At 43.8% G+C, this 26,217-nt stretch overlaps 1 protein-coding gene across 1 annotated transcript; it reads right to left on the bottom strand.

Annotated features, from left to right (window-relative positions):
* Window positions 1-4,650: 4,650 nt before the first annotated feature.
* natd1 (protein NATD1) lies at window positions 4,651-24,000 on the bottom strand. Its single transcript, XM_068055866.1, has 3 exons — window positions 23,807-24,000; window positions 15,540-15,658; window positions 4,651-8,812 (listed from the first exon to the last, which is right to left on the bottom strand). The coding sequence occupies exons 1-3, from the start codon at window positions 23,904-23,906 to the stop codon at window positions 8,669-8,671; spliced, it is 363 nt and encodes a 120-aa protein (XP_067911967.1). The 5' UTR covers window positions 23,907-24,000; the 3' UTR covers window positions 4,651-8,668.
* Between the last annotated feature and the right edge of the window lie 2,217 nt (window positions 24,001-26,217).

Here is a 26,217-nt window from a genome sequence, read left to right as displayed (position 1 = left end):
TCCCTCCCCATATCCCAACACACTCCCTCCCCATGTTCCAACACATACCCTCCCCATGTCCCAACACACACCCTCCCCATGTCCCAACACACTCTCTCCCCATGTTTTAACACACCCTCCTCATGTCCCAAGACATTCCCTCCCCATGTTCTCATGCACTCCCTCCCCATGTCCCAACACATTCCCTCCCCGTGTCCCAATACACTCTGTCCTCGTGTTCCACTACACTCCCATCCCATGTCCCAATACAGACCCCCTGCCATGCCCCATGTCTCAACACACACCCTCCCCATGTCCCAACACAGACCCTCCCCATGTCCCAACACACTCTCACCCCATTTTCCAACACACTCACTCCCCATGTCCCAAACACACACTCCCCATGTCCCAGCACACACCCTCTCACACCCTTCCCATGTCCCACAACACATCTTCCCTACTTCTCAACACTCACCCTCCCCCGTCCCACCACACACCCTCTCCATGTCCCACCACACACCTTTCCTATATCGCACCACACGTCTACCCTACGTTCCAACACGTACCCTCCCCATGTCCCACCCCACACCCCACGTCCCACCATACACTCCCTATGTCCCAAACACACCTTCCCTACGTCCCATCACACACCCTCCAGACCACCTTGAGACTTATGTGCTATCACAACCTGATCCTAGTGTTGTGTCCTATACCCCCCTTTCCCTCTGCACCATCATCTCTACCCAACTTTCAGACCCTCATCAAAGTTTACCTCCCTCAGCTTCCGTCCTCCTTGCTCCGTGCCCATTGCTCTCCTTTTGTTAGGTGATAGACTCAATAGAAACATTGACTGCAATTTAACTTCCACAATTTTTTGTTGGGAAAATATTGTACTTCATGAGTGTGACCAACAGGAGGTGATATTGTGCCAGCAACTGTTGGTTAGTCATGATACCAAGAATGAGGGACATCAGTTCTCTGGAGAGAGTGGAGAAGCTGGGATTATTCTCCTTAGGGTAGAGAAGGTTTAGGGGATATTTAATAGCAGTGCTTAAAAATATGAAGGGCTTTGATACAGCACTGAAACAGGCCCTTCGACCCACCGAGTCTGTGCCGACCATCAACCACCAATTTATACTAATCCTACATTAATCCCATATTCCTACCACATCCCCACCTGTCCCTATATTTCCCTACCACCTACCTATACTAGGGGCAATTTATAATGGCCAATTTACTTATCAACCTGCAAGTCTTTGGCACGTGGGAGGAAACCAGAGCACCCGGAGAAAACCCACGCAGACACAGGGAGAACTTGCAAACTCCACACAGGCAGTACCCAGAATTGAACCCGGGTCGCTGGAGCTGTGAGGCTGCGGTGCTAACCACTACGCCACTGTGCCACCCCACTGTTTCTGTTTCCACTGGCCGGTGGGCCAGTAACCAGAAGACACAGATTTAAGGTAATTGCCAAAAAAGGGGTGAGATGAGAATATTTGAATGCAGCAAGTTGTGATCTGGAATGTACTGCTTGAAATGGCACCTGAAGATGATTATATAACTTTCAAAAGGGAATTGGATCTCTACTTAGAATGAAAAATGTGCTGGCCTATGGGGAAAGGGCAGAGGAGTGAGACTAAATAGATAGCTCTTTCAAAGTGCTGGCACAGGCCCAATGGGCCAAATAGCCACCTTGTGCTGTATGATTCTGTTCTGAAGCTTCCCTCCCCACATGCTTTGTGTGAATATTGCCACTAGGGGGTGTCTGAGTACAGCAATCAAACGTTAGCCAAGGCCAGAGTTCACTGCAGTCAGTGTAAGGATACACAGTCTGACGATCCTCACAGACAGAGCTACATATTGCCATCTGGTGACAGCTACTGCTATTTTACCTATGGAAATTTTATCTGCTGGTCCAAGGTTAATAACTACAGAAGCAGAAGGTATCTCAGGTGCAGCCTGGTCGCTACACAGCTGCTGTGCTGTAATCTTGACTGGGACACCAGAATTTCAGTCGGCCGAAGTGTGGCTGATATTCAGGCTTCCCAAAGAGGAGGTGACATTTTCTTGGTCTTGACCAGAGCAGGATGTGTCAACACAGTGCAAAACGATCCAATATTGATTATACGTTAAAATGATGGTATTTTTGGCTGACCTCCCACCTTGTACCCTCTGTAAACCTGAGCTCATTCAAAACTCTGCTGCTCATATCCTAACTTGCACCTAGTCCCATTCACCCATCATCCCCTATACTCACTGACCTACATTGGCTCCTATCTGGCAACACCTTGATATGAACATTTTCTTCCTTGTTTTCAAATCCCTCCTTGGCCTCACCTTTCCCTATTTCTGTAATCTCTTCCACCTTACAACCAATGTACCCTCTAATTGTTTGGGAGCATGTGATTCCTTACAGTGCATGGGTCCTTTAAATTATTTCATGAGGCTGCACATGCATGGTAACTTAGAGGGACTGACTGGTGTGTGGCCTGCATGGGAACTTCCAGGTTGCTGTGCAGCTGCACAACTTGGAGAGAACACTGCCGACAACCCTCTGAGATCTCTGTGCTCCTCCATCTCTAGCCTCTTATGTGCCCTTGATTTTCATCTTTCCACCATCGGCGGCCATGCCGTCAGCTGTCTAGACTCCAAGTTCTACAATTCCCTCCCTAAACCTCTCCCCCTCTCCTCCATTAATGCGCTCCTTAAAACATACCTCTTTGATCAAGCTTTTGCTCACCTTCTGATATCTCCTTCATTGTCTTAGTGCCAATTTTTATCTGATCACACTCCAGTGAAGCACCTTGGAAAGTTTTATTACATTAAGGGCACTATATGAATCCAAGTTGTTGTTGGTAAACAAAAGGTTAACATCTGAAATAAACATGATTTATAGCAACTTCCATTTCCATCTTATTTGCTCCATAATCATAAATCGCAACTACCCAATAAGCACATCGCCCTGTCTTAGGCTTAATCAAGGAAACAGTGCATGGGAGGGGAAAGGAAACTAAAAAGTAACAGGAAAATAATTTGATAGTGCAGGTTAAGTGGAACATTCAGAATCAGTAAAGTGTGCGAACATTGATTGTGCAGATGTGGATACAACCCAAAAACCTTGGGCTGGATATTTGGTCCCTGGAAGATGCGGTACAGGTGGTGAACCAGGCACAAAACCAAAATAGGTGTGACATACCTACTCTCCGACGAGGTCCCGCCTCCCATCGATTATTGAACAAGGCGTTGGGACCTGGATGCTGGCAGTGGCTCAGCACTTGATCATGCAAATCAGATAATTAACAGCTGTAAGTGATGTTTGTTCTCAGGCATGGGGACGGCGAAGGGTCGTGACCCCATCCTCTAGTAAGGGGTGGCACCCCACCGGGCAGCCAGTCATGGAGCTGGGGCCATTTAACATCAGTGTGTTAGAGGGCAATGAGTCAAAAAGCTGCTCAGGCAGAGGCACACACTGGCCAGTACGTGAGCAAGGGCAGGATCGAGGTAACTCTGTAGGCACTGGGTCCAAAATTCTGCCATTTGTCTCAGTATCCCTGCCCCTGTATGCTTACACATGACAGACATTATCAAATGATTTGTTCTCAGCTTGTGGGTATTGGTGGCACAGGCAGCATTTCCTGCCTGTTTCTAGTTGCTCTGAGAAGGTGGTATTGAGCTTTCCTGAGTTGCTGCAGTCCGTGTGCTGATGGTTATTTTACAATTGGTGGTATGCGGTGCCATTTCAGAAGATAGGATGGGACTGGAGCCATCTGTAGGGTCTAACAGGTAGCAATAAACTAATTCCTTTTCCTGAACAGCATTAGTGAACCAGTTGATTTTTGGCATTTCCCCTCTGGAATTTTTTTTAAAGTAGATCTACTGAATTAAATTTTACACCTTGCACTGGGGGATTTGAACTCACAACCTCTGGTTTGCCAGTTATGTACCAATACCATTATGTCACAGTGTATCCCAACCCATCTCCAACCAAAACACATCCTATGGGATGCTAGACCAGTATCATCTTCACAAACATTGTACGTATAAAGTGTTGGAAGATAGGTTTGCATACAAAAAGGCACTTCATACCCATTTAACCTCATCCACTGCCCTCACATTACAATATCTGCCTCCTTCTTTGATAAATCCCGTTGTGTTGGCCTCAACTCACCCTTCCTGGTAACCTCACATGCAACCACTCCACATGATTCACAAGGGTTTGCCACTTCCGAATCTGTCAGCCCTGCCGCAGTGGGTAGCAGTCTCGCCTCTGAGTCACAAGGTTGTGAGACTCTAGAGATGTGAGCACAAGCTGACATTTCAGTGCAGTACCCAGGGAGTGCTGCACTGTCAGAGGTGCCATCTTTCGGATGAGATATTAAATAAATGTCTGCCTTTTCAGGTGGATGTAAAAGATCCCGTGACACTATTTCGAAACAGAGCAACTAAGTTTTCCCTGGTGTTCTGTCCTGTCTTCATTCCTCAACCAACGTCACTCAAACAGATTATCGCATGCAGGTTGTGGGAGCTTGCTGTGTGCAAATTGCCTGCTGTGTTTCCTGCATCTCAACAGTGACTAACGTCAAAAGGTATTCCATTGGCTGTAAAGCACTGTGAGAAATCCTGAGGACACAAAAGGTGCTATACAAATGCAAGTCTTATTTCCAACGTAACTCTACTCAAGTCCAGTATAAAACAGTGCAGTGCTTCAGGTGACAAACACAATCAAAAACATCAATTAAACTCCAGGACAACTTCCATCTGATGCTGTTTGCTAGAAATTTATTGCTTTCTCTGTAAAACTAAAGACTAAATAATTGAATTCTGTGCTTAAAGATACATAAAAGGTATGAAATATAACTCAGAAAAGTTTACATTGAAATGAAAGTATCAAACAGGAGAGCAAGTCCATCTCCACAGAGAATGTTACACAGCATTACCACAGAGTACAAGGCCAGAGAGAGAGAGAGACAATAATTCTTTAAGGTGGGCAGCTGGGGTTGAGGTTGGAGTGTAATCTTTAGGAACAGGAATAGGCCATTCATCCCCTCGGGCCTGTTACACCATTCACTTAGACCACGAATATCTGCATCTTAACTCCATCTGCCTGCCTTAGTTCTTTAATTCTTTAGGCCATTACCTAACAGAATTTATGAATCACAATTTTGAAATTTTATAATTGACCTCCCAACCTCAACGGGTATGGGGAGGGAGTAGAGTTCCATATTTCCACAACCCTAATGGCCTTGCTCTAAATTTAAGATTGTGCCCCCTTGTTCTGGACTCCTCTGCCAGAGGAAATTGTTTCTCTCCATCTACCCTATCAATTCCTTGTATTATCTTAATCACCTCAATTGCCCCTAATCTTCTATACTCAAGGGAGTTCTTTTGAACAGTTCAGTGACACAAATTGCTTAAAATTGAGCTTCAGGCCCCATTCCCACATCACCAGACCTGCAACACACTGAAAGGGAGGAATCTGGGCCTGGTTGGGATGCAAGTGTGGTTGCAGTTAGGCTGGTAAGTTGCTTGCTCTTGTCTCGTGAGCAAGTTCTCCTTCTTCCTGTGGCACTGTTCAATCTTTAGGCAACCCAATAACAAGGGGTCGAGTCAGGAGATCCAAGGGTCACCTCTACTGAGGTTTATATGCGGGGTAATTTTAACCCAACTTTCCCAGTGGGAAACCAGTCGGATCAGGTGGAACATCAGATTTACATCCTGCCTGATACTGTTGTACAGCAACTTCAACAATGAATAACACCGGACAAGATGTAAAACCAGCATCACACTTGGTCCCATCAATTAAAATGAGCTCCTAGACTAACTCCAGCCTAAAAGGGGAAACTGGAACTTTCGAAACTTCTTCAAAGAAATCTCTTCAGCGATCTCATGACCCAGCGAAGTCACTTTCGTGCCATCGAGAAGCTCCACGTAAAAGGATTGAGGAGTTGCATTCAATTAATGATTGACGTTTTTTTCACCGGTATATTATAAGGGTGGGGAGAATGAATTAGACCACATTGCAGATGTCATTACTGGGTTGAAAGATTAATGAACATTGCTTTGCCATCCACTAATTTAATCATAAGGAGTTAACCCATTTTTTTGGCGGGTGGCGTTTGGGTGCTATCGTCTTCATTAAACTAGAGATCAATGACATTTCATATGAGTGGTTTAACAAGTTCATTGTTAATATATCCCATGCTCTTGTTTTTACAAGGGTCTGGTCCCCTAGGAAGGTGAGGTCTACTCATTGTTCCTGACCAGTTCCCCCTGTGATGCCAATTAATTAAACAATTTTAACAGTGAAAGCCAGGATGAGAATTATGCTAATCCACAATCTTTTTGATGGTTCCATTTCTTTTTAAGATAAGTGTTGCTGGTCGGAGACTCTCATTAACTAAAAGTCTCTCCAGGAGGAGTTTTTGGACAACCTGCTAATTCAGAACAGCCTCAATTAAACTCTCCCTTCATTAGGCTGACAGGGTTTGGCTAATGAGGAGCTGTTTCAGTTCACAGCAGTGATCCAGCTTCCTTTGGATAACAAGTTGCAGTCAAGCAGGAAAGTAAAAAATCCAGTGACACAGGAAGACCTCAGCATTGTCCTGACATCAGAAAGAAGCGTGCATTCAAAGCCACAAATGTTTGAATAAAAGAAAGCTTTGCATTTCTACTACAGCTTCCTCAACCTCAGGACTTCCCAAAGTGCTTTACAGCCAATTAAGTACTCTTGAAGTGTAGTCACTGTTGTAATATAGGAAACACAGCACCCAATTTGTGCACAGCAAGCTCCCACAAACAGCAATGAGATAATGATCAGATAATCTGTTTTTCATGATTCTGGTTGAGAGATAAATATTAACTCAGGACACGAGGGGGAGCGTCCCTGCTCTGCTTCCAATGGTATTGTGGAATCTTTTACACCCACCTGAGAGGGCAGATGGGACCCCGGTCGAATGTCTCAAACAAAAGACACCTCCGACAGTGTAAGGCTACCTCAGTACTGCAGTGGAGTGTCAGCCTAGCATATGTGCTCAAGTCTCTGGCCTGGGGCTTGAAGCCATGACCTCCTGACTCTGGGGCATCATTGCTACCCACTGAGTCATGACTGACGCTTAGGTAGAAGATTGGCAGAAGCCCCGAGAGAAATTTTGCGACATACTCCCCGGTGTCTACTTATCCCTCACCCAACATCGCAAAATAAAAGAGATCTGGTAATTTATCTTGCAGCTGTTTGAGGGAGTTTGCCGTGTGCAAATTGGCAATGTACAAATGACTGCACTTCAAAAAGTACTTCATTGGCTGTGAAGCAACTTGGGAAGTTGTGAGGTATCGAAAGGGGCTTTGTAAAAGCAAGTTCTTTCTTTAAGTGTCCCATTTTAATCAGAACGTTCCACTAAGTGTAACAATAAAACCTTCAGTCTGGAACGGACGTCTGATGTGCCTCTGCAAAGCACCTTTTCTACATTAAAAGATGCACCATAAATGGATAAGTTGTTTTGTACTCATCTTATGTAAGTCCAATCTCACACCTCGGTTGCGCCCTGAATGCTAGCATTTGATTTCACTGTAGCTGAGAGATAGGTTGGGGTTGAGAGAGACACCCATCTTCCTATGATTGCCCTATTCTAACTCTGCTCAAATGCTCTCTCTTGCTCTCCACAAGGCTACTTCACAGATTAATCTATTGCTCCAACCACTTTCAGCTATCATTTTTCTCACAGCTTTGAGGGGTGGCTAACACCAGATACTCAGCAAGGCCAATGGTAAGAAGTGAGAAAGGGACATGCCAAACTTTTGCCAATCTTCCTGCACTGTTCAACCCAATGAAAAATAGCTGATTGGTCCTCACGCTCTGTTGGCTGTACCAAGTTTTTTTTAAATTATCTTTCTTTAAAATGTGGTTGAAGTGTTTTGTAGAGTTGTCTAATTTCTTGGGCTTGTTGCAGGCCGGTGATAGAATTTGCCTTTGAGGCATTTTATAAAGGTCATTCCTCTAAGCTATGGTGCTCAATACCTCCCTCAGCTTCACTTCCCTCTTCAACTCCCTCGATTCATCCAATCTCTTCCTCAGTTCCCTCAGCCTTCCCCTCCTCCTACATCTCACAAGCTTTTAAAACCCAAGCTTAATATCCCCTAACTTCCCCCCTGCCGCTACTGTTTTATAACCTTGGTGGCGTCCTCCAATCTGACCCTTGACCCTCTTAACTTGGTCTCAATTTTTGCATTAAAAAGGGTGGCCGGATGAAAATGAATCTTGGGGGGAAATATGCATTAAAAAAATGACAAAACTAAGCATTTAGCATTATGCTGGACAAGGTGTGCAAAGGATAATCCCTTTGTCTAATCCATCATATTGAACCTGTAACTGGGTAGTATCCTGTCTTGTAAATACTTCCTGAGTCATCGGAGAGGGGCTGATTATTCAGAGGTCTCACTGTGGAAGAAATTCCAATGTGTGTGAAGTCAAAAGTCCATCAGATGCTAAAAGGAGCACATTCTGCACAGTAAACACACTAACCTTACACAATTAGAAACTATTATTTGCTCCCCTTCCCGCCCCTGGATATATTTGTGCATTTTAAATTGCACGCAGATATTTAATATGACCACCCCACCACTGCCCCCTCAAAAAAGAAAAGAAAAATCAAGTATGTAACAGTGATCACTGTGGCCAGAACCTCCACTGATCCTAGCGCAGGTGGAAATCCGTGGGTGCTCGCTGTTGTATTCGCTCCACGTAGTGCGGCAGTGGGTTCTCTTTGATATACTTCTGGAGGTACCAGCAGGTCAGGTGAGCTCGGAGATCCTCCTCAACCACAAAGTCCAGGGCGGCCTAGGTAGAAAGAGCACAGCTGGTGAAACGGGCTGGGAACACGGCGCAAAAGAAACAGAGAGAGTAAACGGAAGAAGAGGAAAGAAAAAAATTAATGAACAAACTTGTCATAAATATTTGAATAAAAGAAAGCCTTGCATTTATATAGTGTCTTTCACAAACTTGCAGATGTCCCAAAGCAATTTACAGCCAATGAAGTACTTTGGAAGTATAGTCACTGTTGTAATGTAGGAAACAGAGCAGCCAATTTGAGCACAGGAAGCTCCCACAGACTTGATCATTTTTTTAAAGTGATGTTGATTAAGGGATAAATTTTGCCCGGACACCAGGGAAAACTCCCCTGCTGTTCTTCGGAATGGTGCTGTGGAATCTTTTACCTCCACCCGAGAGGGCAGCAGGGCCTCGGTTTAATGTGTCATCTGTGTGACAGCACCTCCGACAGTACAGCATAATCATAATATCATCACAATCACCAGCCAACTGCATTTGTATGACAGAGACATCGTTGTTTCTAAAACAGCTGATCTATCAGCACTAACAGAGACAGAAAAGAGAAAATAAAAGATGGAAACTGTTATTGTGTAAAGGGATACATTGGATTATGGATCACAAGCTAATGTGTGGCATAAGATCACATAGCTCAATAAACACAAGTCGGACTTGTTAATAATTAAAGAGTGGGTCTGATTCGTAAGTAGCCAACGCACCAGCACGGACGGGGGTTTATTCCTCATGTGCTTATCTAGCTTCCCTTTAAATGTATCTATGCTATTCACCTCAACTACTCCCTGGAAGCAACTTCCACATTCTAACCACTCTCAGAGTAAAGAAGTACGTCTTGAATTCTTCATTGGATTTATTAGTGACTATCTTATATTTATGGCCTCTAGTTTTGGTCTCCCCCACAAGTGGAAAAATCTTCTCTATGTCTACTTTATCAAACCTCTTCATAATCTTAAAGGCCGCTATCAGATCACCTCTCAGCCTTCCCTTTTCTAGAGAAAAGGGCCTCAGACTGTTCAGCCTTTCCCGATAATTATTACCTCTCACTCCGGTATCATTCATGTAAATCTTTTTTGCATCTCCTCCAGAGTCTGTACATCCTTTTTGTAATATGGAGACCAGAACAGTGCGCTGTTCTTCAAGTGTGGCCTAACCAAGGATCTATACAAGTTTAACATAATTTTCCTGTCTTTCAATTCTGGGCTTGATTTTCAATGTGCGTCGGGAACACAACACCCAGATCATTTCTGGGTCCCGATCTCACTCGCTATCTGCAAATGTAGATTACCTAATTGGGCTGTAGGTGAGCTCGGTGCCCAGTTAGTGGCACAAGCACTGCCAGGAGATGGGAACTGACTGCTGAGTGCAATCCTCAAAGGCAGACTGGGCTTGCCACTGCCTTGCAAAATACAGGAGGCAAGAGATCAGAGGGCCAGCAGCCTCAGGGTATACAGAAGTGACCAAATGGCCAACGAGAAGGTTCTACATCCGCTCTGACACAAGAACCCTTTTTGCCAACGCATTTTCTTCACCATTAACATGACTTGATGGCTTCCCACATTGCACCCGAGCTGTGCACCAGATTGTTCAGGTTCGCCGATCTGCGATTTCAAATTGCCTTCTGGGCCCCCCCGGCCCATTAACAAGCTCCTCAAGGAGCTTAACAGGCAGTTAATTGGAGGTGAGGGGGTTCCCGGCTCCCCCCACCACCCCCTTGCTTTGAAAATAGCAGCGTATCCATGAGGCATTGGAACCCTGACAGGCTATCCAGGAGCCCTATTTTCAAAGTGTGCTTGCATCAATGTCGTCTTGAAGGGTGTTTGAAAATCCTGGCCTCTTTTTCTCTAGAAGTGAACCCCAGAGCTTTGTTTACACTTTTTTAAGGCTTTGTTAACCTGCATTGCTACTTTTAGTGAGCTGTGAAGGGGTAACTCTAGATCCAGTCACTTTTAGGTTGTGCAGGAAATCCATCAATATTCTTGTGTTCTTTCACTTTCCCCAATTCTACTGCATAATATCCATCACTAGAAAATTAACAAGGATGCTCCTTAATGGAATTCAGATTCTGAAGGACTATACAGTCCTTAAATACTCAATGAATTCAAATAACTCAATTTTTGAATATTAATGAAGGGTCCAAGTTAATCCATAAGAAACTGGTTAAGTTACTGGAATTTTCCTACAGGACAAATGCGACCTAGTTTTACCCATCAGCTCTTGTGGTTTCATGTCCCCGGAAAAGATATCAAATGACAGGGATCAGCTGTCCGATTGGAACAATTTCAGCACTACTGGGTTCATTAATTACAAGCCTATCTACACCAGAAAGGATTGACATCAATATCCCACTCTTTGAGCTTCTGGGGATAGTCAGATTTTATTCATTCCTGCCTCTTCCATTTGCTCCCTCCTGATCTTTAAAAGGTGCTGATCTGGCTGCACAGACATCGGTTGAGAATCTCATTAAGTGCCTCTCGGCCTATACCCAGCCCTAGCGGACCTGTTTCACAATCTAGTGAAGCTGTGGCTCAGTGCGGAACACTCACCTCTGAGTACCAAGGTTGTGTGTTCAAACCCCATTCCAGAGACCTGAGCACAATAGCCAGGCTGACAGTCCAGTGCAGTACTGAGGGAGTGCTACATTGCCAGAGGCATTTCTTTCAGGTGAGACATTAAAGCAGGGCACCTTATGTTGACCTATAAGATCCTGTGACACTATTTCGAAGAAGAGCAGGGGAGTTTTGTCCACTGTTCTGGGAACTCCCTCAACCTACATTACTGAAAACAGACTATCTGATTATTACCTCATCGCCATTTGGAGGAGCTTGCTGTGAACAATTTGGCTGCTGTTTCTCCTGTATTAAAGCAATAACTACACTTCAAGAAGTACTTCATTGGCTGTAAAGTGCTTTGGAACGTCCTGAGGTCGTGAAAAGCTCTATATAAATGCAATTCTTTCATTCATCCTTGAAGAAAAATAAATGAAACCTTCCCCATATCACTATTTTGCAGTGAATTATGATGATCTGGGATGCAGTGCCTGAAAAGGCAGTGGAAGCAGGTTCAATAACTTTCGAAAGAGAACTGGACAATACTCGCAGAGGAGAAAATGTGCTGGGCTATGGGAAAGTGCAGGGGGGCTGGACTAATTGGATTAATTGCACAGATAAGCTGAATGGCATCCTCCTGTATGATTCTATGAAATAATAAATGTAAAAGAAACAATTGGTAGGATCGTAACCATTCTTCACACCTCACTCTACACAGCAATACCCCTTTAAGGAGTGAGTCTTAAATACTGAGTAGACAACATGTCAGTCTATTAATGAGAGCTGTAGATCATCTTCCTCAACCTCCTCTGTCTCTCTTTCTCCCACACACACACACACCAGTTGATTGTTGTTAATAAAGGGCATTTATTTCATAGACCAGGTTTCTGGACCACTGCCATTACATAAATCCATGTGTTTTACGTCTGCCTGCTGAATACAGCCCAGGCCTGAATACCAGCACAACATTGGCATGGGTTTTGCAAAACTTCCAAGGAATTCCACAAATGTGCAACAAACAAGCTCCCAATTTCAGCTATCCATCCCAAGCCAAGTTTAACCATTTGAGAGCTTCACAGTCATTGGTAGGGCTTATTTTGTTTTGGCTTTTTCCCCACTCTTTCCAAATCATTGCTAAATGTTTTCCTTTGTCCACTGTTGCCAAGAATTACTTTTTCTTTTTCTTACCGATTCACCTTGTTTTAACTCAAGATGTATTACACTAGCTGGGAGTGGGTGATCTTCATATTCCAATGCTCTGGACTAGACAGGTAGGAAGTGGGTTACTGATGACAGCAACAACAACAACTTGCATTTATATAGTGCCTTTACTGTGGTAAACATCCCAAGGCACTTCACAGGAGCATTACGTAGGGAGATATTAGGACAGGCGATCAAAAGCTTGGTCTAAGAGGTAGGTTTTAAGGAGTGCCTTAAAGGAGGTAGAGAAGCGGAACGGTTTGGGAAGGGATTTCTACAGCTTAGGGCCTAGATGGTTGAAGGCAAAGCTGCTAATAGTGGGGCAAAGGAGGTGGTTGGGGGTGGGGGGGTGGTGTTGATGTATAAGACAACAGGAGGTATTCAGTGCAGTACTGTTGGAGTGATTCACTGTGGAAGGTGCCATCTTTTAGGTAGCATGTTAAACCGAGCCCCTGTTTGCTTGCACAGGTGAATGTAAAGGATCTTGTGGCACTGTTCACTGTCAGGTGGGGCAATTCCCCTACTGTGCTGACTAACATTCCTCCCTCAGTCATTGCCATTAACAAGATTAACTGGGCACTGATCTCAGTTGCTGTTTGTGGAAACTTGCTGTGTACAGTTGGCTGCTGTGTTTGCCTACTTAGCTTTCACACTTCCAAAGTAATTTATTGCTTGTGAAGCATTGTGAAATGTGATGATAAGGTGCTACATACAGACAAATTCTTTCTTTCTAAATAAAGAACTGGCAAAGGGGCAGAAGGCAAATAATCCTGCAACAGAGTCTTTCCTAAGATAGTTGAAGCCCCTTTGAACATCAGGATCACACTATAGCTGAAATAATTTTGCCTCGATACTATTTCCAAAGTAACCACCCCCCTTACCTTTGAGAGATTCAGTTTAACATCTCAGCTGAAAGATGGCATCGCCAACAGTGGAGCACTGCATCTTGTACTGCGCTGGACTGTCAGCCTAGATATTATGCTCAAGTCTCTGGAGTGGAGCTTGAACCCACAACCTTCTGTCTCAGAGGCGAGAGTGCTGCCCACAGATCCACAGCTGGAGTAGGAGATGCATTCTGTGCCCATTTCCCAGTCCTGATGCATAGTGTTCAATGGCATCTCAGTAAATATTTCTCCTCCCCCAATAATTAATTCAAGGTTAATTGACTTTCCCCAGCATGACTTCCATGCGAGTGGCTACCCTTGCTAATAATGGAACCTTCATGGCTTAGTGTAAATGGTCACATTGATTGAAACTTACTTGTCAATCCCAAAACATGAGCATTAATATGTGCAATTATTCAATAGAATGTGGCAACAGGAACACTACTGGTCCCACACACTGGAATGATTTTAATTGGGTTGGAATGAATCTTATTAACATTACGAACAGGATGAAGCAAAGCAATTCTTCTTGGTAAAGTGGCACTCAAGGTGACAAAAGAACATGCATTTACACAGTGCCTTTCCTGACCTCAATACATCCCAAAATGCTTTACAGCCAATGAAGTGCTTTTGAAGTGTAGTCCCTGTTGTAATGTAGGGAATTTTTCCAGCCAATTTTCGCACAGCAAGCTCCCACAAGCAGCGATGTGATAATGACCAGGTAATCTGTTTTAGTGATGTTGGTTAAGGGATATATTATGGCCAAGCCTGAGTAAATCAGGAGTTTAAAAAAAAGACAGCTGAGCTGCCCCTTCCCAGTTAACTTCGGCTTAATGATGTGTCGATAAACTTCCTGGTTTGAGGAAAACTGCCTTTAAGAAAAAACAGGATGACTACGTGATTCCAACAGAACAAAATTTATGCCTTAGGCTGACTGCTCAGGCAGTGAGATACAATTTTCATGGAACTATTTCAGATCCTCAGACAGCCAATTCACAACACCCTCCAACAGATGTTTTGCTTTAAGCCATGTGCTACAGAAAATCCTACAGAACAACAAGGGTTACCTTAGCAACCATGCTGCCACCAATCAACAGGAGGCCTCAACTAGCCAATTACAATGATCACTACAGTCATGACAACAAGAACAGAACCAATGTTTTTTATCTTAATACTTCGAGAATAGGTCACCTTTACTCAGAGATCTGTAGAAGCTGCCTTCAGTTCACCTCACTTCTCCTGCTATTTCCCATGATCTAACTGCGAGACGGATGCTTTCCCCTTTTTTTGGATGGGATCCAGTTACCTTAAAAATTAGCATTGAGGAGAAACCAGGTGTCATAGAATTGTACAGCACAGAAAGAGTTTATTCGTCCCATCATGACTGTGTTGGCTCTCTGAGTTATCCAATCAGTCCCATTACCCTGCTCGTTACCCATAGCCCTGCAAATTTTTGCTTTTGAAGTATCGATCCAATTCCCATTTCAAAGTTACTACTGAATTTGTTCCCACCACCCCATTCAGACAGTGCATTCCACATCATAACAATTTGCTGCATACCATTCATTTCCCCTCTTTTGCCAATTATCTGAAATCTGTGTCCAATGGTTACTGACCCCCTGCCAGTAGAAAAGGTTTCTTACCATCTACTCTGATCAAAACCTTTTATAATTCTGAAAAACTTTATTAATTCTCCCTTTAATTTTCTCTGCTCCAAGGAGAACAATCCCAGTGTCTCCAGTCTCTCCACAAAACTGAAGTTCCTATTCCCTGGTACCATCCTAGTAAATCTTCTCCCCACCCTCTCCAAGGCTTTGACATCCTTCCTAAAGTGTGGTACCCAGAAGTGGACAGAATACTCCAGCTGAGGTCATAACCAGTGATTTGTAAAATTCTACCATAACTTCCTTGCTTTTGTCTCAATTTATAAACTCCAAGGATCCCGTATGCCTTTTCAACAGTATAATCAGCGTCCCGCCACCTTCAGAGATTTACATAGGTGTTCATATTGAGCCAATCTCTGCAACAAGTGTGTAAAGTCGCAAAACAAGCCTCGGGCACGATGCTGCCAGTTCACCAACATACGTGTACCTTCGCCATAAGTTTTGCTATTCCTCTTCCTCTATAGGCATCGGGAACCTCTGTGTGCTGCAGATCAATTGTTTTCTTTCCCACGTACTCGTATAAAAGCACTGCCCGTTCGTGTGAACCTAGAAAACAGGAAACAAGGTGGATTGGAAAATGATCAGCAATACTAATGTGTTGATGCCACTTGCACTATTGGATGAAATATGCACTTTGCATAGTTCAATTAATTTTGCAAGAAGATGCTTCTCCTGTTTCATTCTTAAACCACCAACGGATACCACTCCCAACACCAGTGTCAGAGCTGGAACTACCAGTTCTCTAGTGTTACACAGACACAGCCCAGGTTTCGAAGAACAATAATCTACAAATGTACCTCTGGGTGTTTTTCAAAGTTCAGGTGGACACAGTATGATCATTTTATTAACATGCATTCTCAGGATGTTGGCATTGCTAGGAAGGACAGCACTGCCCATCCCTTGCTGCCCTTGGGAAGATGGTGGTGGTGGGCCTTCTTCATGAACTGCTGCAGCCTGTGTGGTTAAAGAGCTTTCACAGTGCTGTTAGGCTAAGAGTTCCAGGATTTTGACCCAGCGAGAAAAAGACAGACTTGCATTTACATAGTACCTTTCACGACCTCAGGATATCCCAAAGCACTTTGCAGCTGATGACAAACTATTGAAATGTAGTCACTGTTGTAAGACCATAAGAACACAGGAACATAAAAAATAGGAGCAGGAGTAGGTCATTTGACCTTTTGAGCCTGTTCCAACATTCAATAAGATCATGGCTAATCTTCTACCTCAATGTCATCTTCCCATACTGTCCCAGTATCCCTTGATTCCCTTAGTATCCAAAAATCTATCGATCTCAGTCTTGAATATACTCAGCAGCTGAGCATCCACAGTTTTCTGAGTTAGAGAATTCTAATCCTTTGAGTGAAGAAACTTCTGCTTATTTCAGTCCTAAATGGCCGACCCCATATTCTGAGACTGCGACCCCTAGTTCTATACTCCTCAGTCAGGGGAAATCTCCTCCCAGCATCAATCCTACCAAGCACCTTAAGAATTTTATCATGTAATGAGATCACCTCTCATTCATCTAAATTCTAGGGAATCTCTCTTTGTAGGACAATCCCCTCACCCCAGGAATCAGTTTAGTGAACCATCACTGCAAGCCCTCTAAGACAAGTATATCCTTCTTAGGTAAGGAGACCAAAATTATACACAGTACTCCAGGTGTGGTTTCAACATGAAAGAACAGTGAACAATGTCTAGGTTGGGATGATGTGTGACTTGGAGGGGAACTTGCAGGTGGTGGTGTTCCCATGTACCTGTTGCTCTTGTCCTTCTAGGTGGTGGAGGTCACAGGTCTGGGAATAGCTTTGGAAGAGCATATTTTTGCTGAAATTCTACTTAAAACAGTGACTACACTTAAAGATTAAACTTTTGGGATGTCTCGAGGTCCTGAAAGGTGCTGTATAAATGCAAGTTATTCATTTTTTTTCTCTCAGTTCTTCCCTGCCACATCCACATTGGCATTTAATCCAGCAATATTCCCTGATGATATCAATGAGCTCACTGCAGAAACTAAAACATTGGAGATGACAAGTTCTAGTTGGTTGTTAATGCTGGTCGCTCAGAGACTTTTTTAAAAAATAAATGATGAGGTTATTATTACATACACGGGGATGGAATGGTCAGCACTATATCTCTGATGTAAAAGTGGGTGGTTTCAGTGAGAGAGTGCAGAGAACTGGCAACCCTCTATAGATGCTGGGGACAGGGAAGGGGAAGGGGCAACGAAGATCCAGCTGCCATCTGTAGGTGTGCTAATGGTACAGATTCTCTTTACTTTCTGGCCAGTAGCTCTCTAGCTCCATAGCCAGCTGTTTAACAATCTATTCTTTAGTACTGTGGAAGAAATCCAAATATGTGGTGAACCTCAGATTTCACTTGTGTGTAAAACTTCTGGCAGTCTCAATTGGAAAACAATCTTTCCGTTCAATATATTCAAGCTGGGCACAAAAACCTGCCAATTTTTAGGCACACTTTGGACTGAAGCTGCTGCAGGTCATTTTATATGTTTTATATATGCACACACACAGGATAGAAAGTCAGAAAAATCTAACCATTAAAACAGTCTGTGGAAGGCTTCCCTGGTGCGGAAATAAACTCAGGATCAGTTACTAAACTGCACATTAGCAAGGTCCTAGCTTTGGTCTCCAATTTGTGTTGATTTAGTTGGCTGGTGGTTAATAGTGGAGATGCTACAATCTGCCTCAGTGCCCCAAGAGTTGGAGGGGGAGTGGGAGAAATCAGCCAGAGTTCCCACCCACAATCAATACCCAATGACCCTGCATTAGCAATGCACTTGCGTGCCAACTGTGGCTCTGTTGGTAGTTCTCTGGCCTCTCGTGTTACTAGGTTGTGGGTTCAAGTCTCACTCCAGATACTTGGGCACATAATCCAGGCTGACACTGCCAGTGCAGTGCCAGGTGCTGTCTTTCAGATGCGATATTAAACCGAGGCCCCATTTGCTCTCTCAGGTGGACGTATAAGATCCCATTGCACTATTTTGAAGAATAGCAGAAGAATTCTCCCTAGGGAACTAGCATCCCTTAACCAAAAAAATAATTATTTGGTTATCATATTCTTGTATGTGGGATCTTGCTGCTGGCAAATTGGCTGTTGCTTTTTCTACATCACAACAGTGTCTACACTTCAATAAGTATTTCATTGGCTGTAAAGTGCTTAGAAACGTCCTGAGGTTATGAAATGCACTGTAGAAATGCAAGTCTTTTTCTTTCTTTCAATCAGAATTCAATGTTTTGATAACCTCTGTTGCGGGGCTTGAACAGCTGCACTCTGTTCCCTATCAGGAAGGTGCACACTGATGCAGCAAAGTGACTTCTTTCATTTTGAAAGTCAGGCTAAAATGCAATTGCTAACTTTAGCGTCACAGAACCACTTGCACCATTTTTTAATGATTTTCTCAATGCACCATTGCCACCACTATGAGGATGAGAAGGCAATCTGCAGCTCTGCATCTGACCAATTGGAACCCTTAATGATTTACTCACTCATTATTAATAGAATCTTTGTAAACCACCTAACGATTAAAACCTCAAAACAGAGAAATTCCTCACCTCCTTCTGTCTGCCCTTCTTCCTGCAAGCTGAAAGCTCATGCCTACCATCACCCCACTGCTAGTTTGTTCATTTCTAATCTCTCCTAATGCTTTCAATACTGCTGCTGTTATTTTGCATTGTGGGTTTTGGCCTTTCAAAGAATGAAAGAAAAAAACTTGCATGTATATAACATCTTTCATGAAATCAGGACATCGCAAAGTGCTTTACAGCCAATAAAGTACATTTTGAAGTGTACTCACTATAGTAATGTAGGAAACACGGCAGCCAGTTTTCACACAGCAAGGCCCCAATAACCGCAATGAGTTAAATGACCAGATAATCTGTTTTTGGTGATATGGTTGAAGGATAAATATTGGCCAAGACAACAGGAGAACTCCCCTGCTTTTCTGCAAAATAGTGATGTGGGTTCATCTACACTTACCTAAGAGAGCGGGGGTCAGTTAGCTTAGATGGCTAGAGTGTGCTGTAGAATGACGCTAACGGCACGGGTTCAATTCCTGTGCCAGCTGTGTTAGTTCATGGAGGCCTGCCTCCTCGCCTTGCCCCTTGCTTGAGGAGTGGTGACCCTTAAGCGATACATCACCAACTGTCCCTCTCTCATGGGGAAAGATGCCTATGGTCCTTTGGGAGTACAGCTAGAACAACAACCTTAGACAGCAGACACTCAGTTTAACACCTCATACAAAGTTCAGCACCTCTAAGTGCAACACTCCCTCAATACTGCATTGGAGCATCAGCCTGGATTACATGCTGAAGTTCTGGGAGTGGGACTTGAACTCTTGACCTTCTGACTCAGAAGTGAGAATGCTTCAGCCGAGGTTTCTCAATCTAAAATATCTCGCTGGTAAAATCTTCCTCATTATTGACAGCAGGTCTTATTGCTGCTCTTGTTTTTCAGTTTTTGTGCTTGCTGTAATTAACATTGATTAGAGAGCAGTCCATTTGACTGTCTCTGAAATAGCAAACATCGAGACAGATATTTTGAACTAATTCGAAAACGAGGCCTTTAGGTAAGGCTTGAACATTTTTCCATACAAAACACCACGGATGGGAATGGCAAAAGTTTTTAAATGTCATTTTCTGACCATGGCAAGACAAGATTTGAAGAGGGTTTTCTGCAATGTTTTGACTTTAGAGAGACATGTAAGAAAGTCACATCTGTTAAATTCCTAAGATACTTTGACCAGCATTGCCAACTCAGGTCGAATGTATTCCAGGAAATGTTATCACATGATCTTCTGCTTCCTTCTGCCCTACCCCCATTCTCCCACCATTGGTTGCTGAACATGACCATCCCTGCAGTACCCTGCCTTCCCATGGCCAACTAGAAAGTGAATAGAGTCTTTATTATCTGATTGGGTGATTCTTGACCATCAGTCAAATATCTCCAATATGTCTATAACTGATAAACAGAAGTATTCAAAGAAAATGAAATGTACTTTTTTAAAGTCCCTATGGTTTTTTCCCCCTGGTGTTGGCTTGCAGCAGTGTCCTGGACAGGAGATTAAACTTCAATACCTGGAGACTCTCGGCCAATTCTGCAGGGTTGGCAACCCAAATCCAGACGGTGAGTGTTGTGCAAGAGCAAGTTGGCCTTCATTGCGGTCAGGAATTGGTGTCTGCAATTACCTCTCCCCTCCCCCCAACATGATGCATGTTCCTGGTCCTGTACAGCCTACTGGAGAGGCATTGAGAGGAGCCTGGTCTTGCAGTGCAGGCTGAGGCCTGCGGACTGATCCTCACAGTTCACTCTCTGATGCAAGGGATGGCCTGGAGAGCACTAGCCGCACCGGACATCTGTTGCATTCTTAACCCCCTTCTCCCAAGTATGGATATGTAGACGTGAGGCAAGGACAGGATTGGGTCAGCTGCCATGTTCAAACTCCACCCTCACCGCCCTTGTGATCAAATATTCTTTCAACTGCGTCTGTCCAAGCCCCTTCACAGAGAGAAGGGCACTTGGGTGTGGGGTTGCCAACTCTGGTTGGATGTATCCCTGGAGATTTTATCACTTCACCTCCCACCTCCAACAGCCCCGCTCCAATCAAACAGCTTTCCCTCCATCTCCAATATTTTTATAACTAATAAAACAAAATGTTTAAAGAAAATGAAAAAAAAAACACACTTCTTTCTCTTTTCCCCCAACATCCCTTGATTTTTCTCTGGGGGGTGGAAGCAGCAGCATCCAGGAGATTAATCTTTATTTCTGGGCAGTTCTGGAGCATTGGCAATCTTGCTCAGTTGAGGTATCAACCAGGGGTGCCTTTACCCCTGGAACCATAGCCTATCAGGTCAAAATGAGGTGATTCGACCAAGGTATGGACACCTTACAGGTAAACCAGATCCTCTCCAGATAATGGTTCACATGTTGCTACTCCACCAGGGTCAGCCTTGGCTCGCACTCTCATAGGTACAGCCCCTCGAGTCTGTTCCGCTATTCAGTTAGATCGTGTTGATTTTTTACTTTAACTCCATTTATCTGTTTTGGTTCTGAATTCTTTACTATCATTGTCTTGCAAAAATCTATCAATCGCAGTTTTGAAATTTTCAATTGACCTCCAGCCTCAACAGCTTTTTGGGGAGATTTTGGGTTCAAGATGCTTTCCAGAGACTTTAGCAACAAAACCTAGGTTGACAATCCAGTGGAGTACTGCATTATTGGAGATGCTATCCTTTGGTTGAGACATTAAACTGAGACTGCGTGAGCCCTCTCTTGTGTGCAAAGAAGAGCAGGGGAGTTCTCCTTGTTGTTCAAGTTAACATTTATTCCTCAACCAACATCACTAAAGTACAGATTATTTGGTCACTGTCACATTGCTTACTGTTTGTGGTAGCTTGCTGTGTGCAAATTGGCTGCCACATTTCCCTACATTACAACAGTGATCATATTTCAAAGTACTTCATTGGTTATAAAGCACTTTGGGACATCCTGAGGTTGTGAAAGGTGCTACAGAGATGCAAGTCTTCCTTTTTCTTTCTATTCCCAGTCAGAATCAAGGATGGTGAGCAGGACCAGGAACCCTGGCTGACTATTTTGTCCCGCAGTAGTTCAGTTCCACACGAATTCTATGCTATACCAATGGGCAGCTGAACAATGATTTAATTTTGACAGAGGGGGATCATATCCTGACCGAGTGGGTTGCCAGGCTCCTCCTGTAATGACCACCAGAAGTGAATCAGCATGGATCCCTTTTCTCACCCTGTGGTAAAGCATCTCTGGACATTTGTTGGCAGGATGGAGATTGGGATCTTGCTATGCTGAGTAATGCAGGTGTGAATTCCACACCTAATCACTCTGAATGCTTACCCCCAGAACCTCCAGTAGCCGCAGTCAGTAATCCTTACAATGGATATCACCATGCAACAATTACATGGAGTTTGCTGCCCATGTGCATCCAACATGGAGGAGCTGTTGACTCCGTGGTCAAATGTGCTGCCAATTGTATTTTCAAAGGAATAACTTGCACTTATATAAAGACTCATCATGTCTCTCAGAAATGGCTCAAAAACACCTCAAACATCATGAAATGCTTTCAAGTGCAGTGACTTTTGTTTGTGATACTGAGCTATTTAAAACAGAACCAGCCTGATACAAACCTTTGCATCCTATTTTAGCTCAGCACTATATCCTCTCCATCACAAAGGCTGCTTATGTCCGCCTCTGTATCATCACCCATCTCCCCCACTGCCTCCAGCCCATCATCTGCTGAAACCCTCATCCATGACTTCCAGACTCAACTACTCCAATGTTCTTCTGATCAGTTTCTCATCTTCCACCCTCCATAAACTTCAGCTGAACCAAAACGCTGCCCATAATATCTTCACCTGCCCAAATCCAGCTCATCCACCACCCCTGTGCTCACTGACCTGCATTGGTTCACATTCCTCCAAAACTTGAATTTTAGAGTTTTCATCCTCATGTTCAAATCCCCTCCAAGGCCTCACTCCTCCTTATCTCAGTAACCTCCACCAGCCCTACAACATTTCAAGAACTCTGCATTCCTCTAATTCTGGTGCATTCCCTCAATCCCTTTGCAGCACCATTGGCAGCTGTGCCTTCAGCCGTCTTGTTCCTAAACTCTGGAATTCCCTCCTTAAAGCTGTCTGCCTCTCTCACTTCCTTTAAAACTCTTTAAATCAAGCTTTTAGTCACCTATGCTAATATCTCCTTTCGCTCAGTGTCAATTTTTGCCTCATTAGGCTCCCATGCAGCGCCTTGGGGCAGAAGCTGATGAACGAGCTGCTGCTGATCAGAGTTGTGGCAGGGGAGGTGTTAAGAATGGCCTCAGCACTCCAAGGACTGGGGCAGGACTGGCCGATGAGGTGCAAAATCATCCAAGGTCCCTGTATCCGACGACTATCCAATGAGCCCCTTGCTGGAAGGGTACCAATTGGATGAGGGCAGCAGCAATGAAGCTCCCCACCCCCACCCCACAATCTGCCCAGCTTCTACAGATGCAGTGCTTCCAACTGGCCACTTGATTGAGGTACTGGAGAGCAGGCATCCTCCTTGTAGTTGTACCCCAATAGGAGTCCCCTGGGATGAGGACTGTCTGCATATCCACAATGCCCTACATAATTCAGCTTCCTCCTAAGCAAGTTCCCCTCACATCCCCCACTACTACCCCAGAAGATCACGTTCAGTTCAGAGCCAGGCTCTCAGCAGGGCGTGCAGCTTAAACTTTATATAACTTGACAATGCAGTTCGCACAGGCCAAGAGGGAAGTCCATTTAAAAGGCACGGTGTACAGATCACATTTTTGCACCGAATTGTAGGATAAACCAAATTAAATTTGGGAACGACTCCCTTTCTGCGGGAAATATAATTATGACGAGTTGCAGGCAGGAGTCAAAATAGGAAACAACAGGAGCAAATAAAGGGTTAACATATCGGCCCGTGGGGTTATAAATAGCTTGGTAAAAACAAATAAGGTGTATAACATTTTTTAAGTACAAAATGACTTTATGTTTCCTACGCTGGATTTTTTTTTTGTTGCCTTGCGGAGATTGGGGGTGGAAAGAAGGATGTTTGTCGGAGAAGGCGTTTGCCCTTTTAAGGAGCATAATCTCCCTTTGGTTGAAAACAAAGGTGAGAGACACTGAGAGGATCTTTGCTGCTTACCGTTCAACCGGACTTGGAACTGTCTCCTTCTGCGGTCGTGGTCCACTTTAATGGGACAGTTGTTCTCATCTTGCACTGGGATTGCGTTGGACTCGGCCATCTCCGCTTGGAGCCAGTGTTTTCCTCTCTCCTTTAGGGTTTCATGTTCACCGATCGCTTCGGGAAACTGACATAAACATTGCCACAGGAAATCAGCTGTGAAACCACGTGCGGCACCGGGAGCCAATCCCCCGCTGCAAACTGTTTCTGAGACATTCCACGCCTACCTTTTACATAGCTGGGGTTTGCTGGCTTCACAATCACAAACACTCACACTTAGGTACAAACACATTCTCTCTACCTCGCTTTCTCTCACACATAGTTACACTTTCACTCATTCTTACACTTATGTACATGCACACACTCATCTACACACACATACACATACGTGTACTCACATTCTCACACGCACTCAGCTATACACACACGTACACACTTTTGCAGACACACACATACATACACATACACTCACTCCGGCATACTCATGCACAAATTTATAGATTATACATACACAATCCTTCTTGCACACATGCTTTCTCATACATGCCTCACATACACAAAAAATACACGCACAGATGGAAACTTTTAATTTACCATGGAGGGGTTCAGCTTTCTTATTGCAGGTATTTTAGTCCATGAGGCTTCTCAGAAGCTGAAGTTTTATAAGGAAAATGAAAGGGGGTCTTTATTATTTTTGCTTGCTCAAAAAAAACGAATCAAAAAAAGAATGAAAAGCAAGAAATAGAGGAAAAGACAGGGTGTTTTGTAACATACCCGCGTGTTACTGCTGGCATCACCCCAGAGAAAATAATGGATAGCTATATCTGATTGACTGTTTCTTCCTATCCCCTCTACAAAAGAAGAAATAACTTGCATTTATAGAGCACCTTTCACAACCTCAGGATGCCCCAAAGCATATTGAAGTCAATGCAGTACCTTTTGAAATGTAATCACTATTGTAATATAGAGAAGGTGGCAGCCAATTTGTGCATAGAAGCTCACACAAACAGTCTCAAGCATGTCAGGAAATCTATGGCCTCTGACAATGTGTTGGATTATCTGCAACTGAGATAAATGTTCCGTGTGCATGTATATAAAATTCAGCAGGGTATGCTTTGTTCTCGATTTTCACCAATCATCCCTAAAGCAATGGGCGAGGTGCAGTTTCACGAGCACAGGCACCCTTATGCATCTCGTATAAGTGACAGTTAATGTTATTAGGCTATTCAACTGAGGGCAGCATCAAACCCCAGTCTGATCCAGTCCTCACCCAGTGTTCATGTACACACACACAAGTTTTACACTTTGCATTACTGGCACAGAAATACTAGTTGATTTTTCTACTCTGTCCATACTGTGGAACTTATCATCCACAGTCATATGTAGGGAGTTCCCCAGACATTTCTTTTGTGTGACTGACTGCGGCATGCAATTTACATGAAAGATCTGATCTGTGAGTGGCACAGCCTTAGATATTTCACTCAGCGGAGGAATGCAGGGGGTGGGGCCCTTCTGCAAGGATGTGCCCTCATCGCGTTTAATAATACTTGTATATGCACTTGAAGTGCCGTAACCTACAGGGTTGTGGACCAAGATGTTCTAGTCCAGGAAGCCAGTTGTGAAGGATAGAACTGGAGCTGAGCTTTACACACTTTTATAAGCATTTATTTACTGAAGTACACATTACAAGCATACATCTCCTAACCCAAAAACCATTGTTTCAGTCTGTGTCTATTTATAGGGGCTTAAATTAATGCCCACCACCGGCATACAATTAAACACAATTAATATACAATTAACGGATTCCCTCTCTTTAAATAAAAATTAAAGTTTATACGTACAATCAAAATTTCAAAACAAATTAAATCAAAAACCTCCATATTCTGTACAAAGCATTACATTGTGAGACACCCCTCCTCTAGGAGCCCTAACAATTTCTTTGTACTTACATTTCTTTTTGTGAAACAATCAAACAGATGAGCAAGACAATTTTATGGTTTTACACCATGTGAATTTGCACTGAAAAGAGTGATTCTTGCTGCTATTGGTCGGCTACTTATGTTCTGTGATAGGTTCAAGACAATGGCCTACTCATCAGTGATATCTGGCCACTCCTATTCAAGAAACACCTGCTTTGCAGCCAATATTCCCTGATAAGAACAAATAATATGCATTGACTCACCACGAGACACAAGTAGCTGACCAATAGCAGCAAGAACAAGAACATGCAATGACCTATCAGCAGTAAGATCCTGCACATATTCCCATTCTCCACCACATATAAACCCACTGTTTACACCCATTCCCGTTATTTCTACAGACGATGGGCAGAGTATGCTGCCTGAAATGTTGAAGCTTGCCAGTTCTTCTAA

The sequence above is a fragment of the Heterodontus francisci genome, chromosome 24 (genome assembly GCF_036365525.1).
Source record: "Heterodontus francisci isolate sHetFra1 chromosome 24, sHetFra1.hap1, whole genome shotgun sequence".
NCBI lineage: Eukaryota > Metazoa > Chordata > Chondrichthyes > Heterodontiformes > Heterodontidae > Heterodontus > Heterodontus francisci.
This window is presented reverse-complemented; position numbering and strand designations above follow the sequence as displayed.

Coding starts and splice junctions, on each gene's coding strand:
- natd1 (XM_068055866.1), bottom strand. CDS start 23,906: ATGGCCGAGTCCAACGCAATCCCAGTGCAAGATGAGAACAACTGTCCC. Junction 15,659..23,806: donor GTTCCAAGTCCGGTTGAACG/GTAAGCAGCAAA, acceptor CCTGTTTTCTAG/GTTCACACGAACGGGCAGTG. Junction 8,813..15,539: donor TAGCAAAACTTATGGCGAAG/GTACACGTATGT, acceptor CTTTCTACCTAG/GCCGCCCTGGACTTTGTGGT.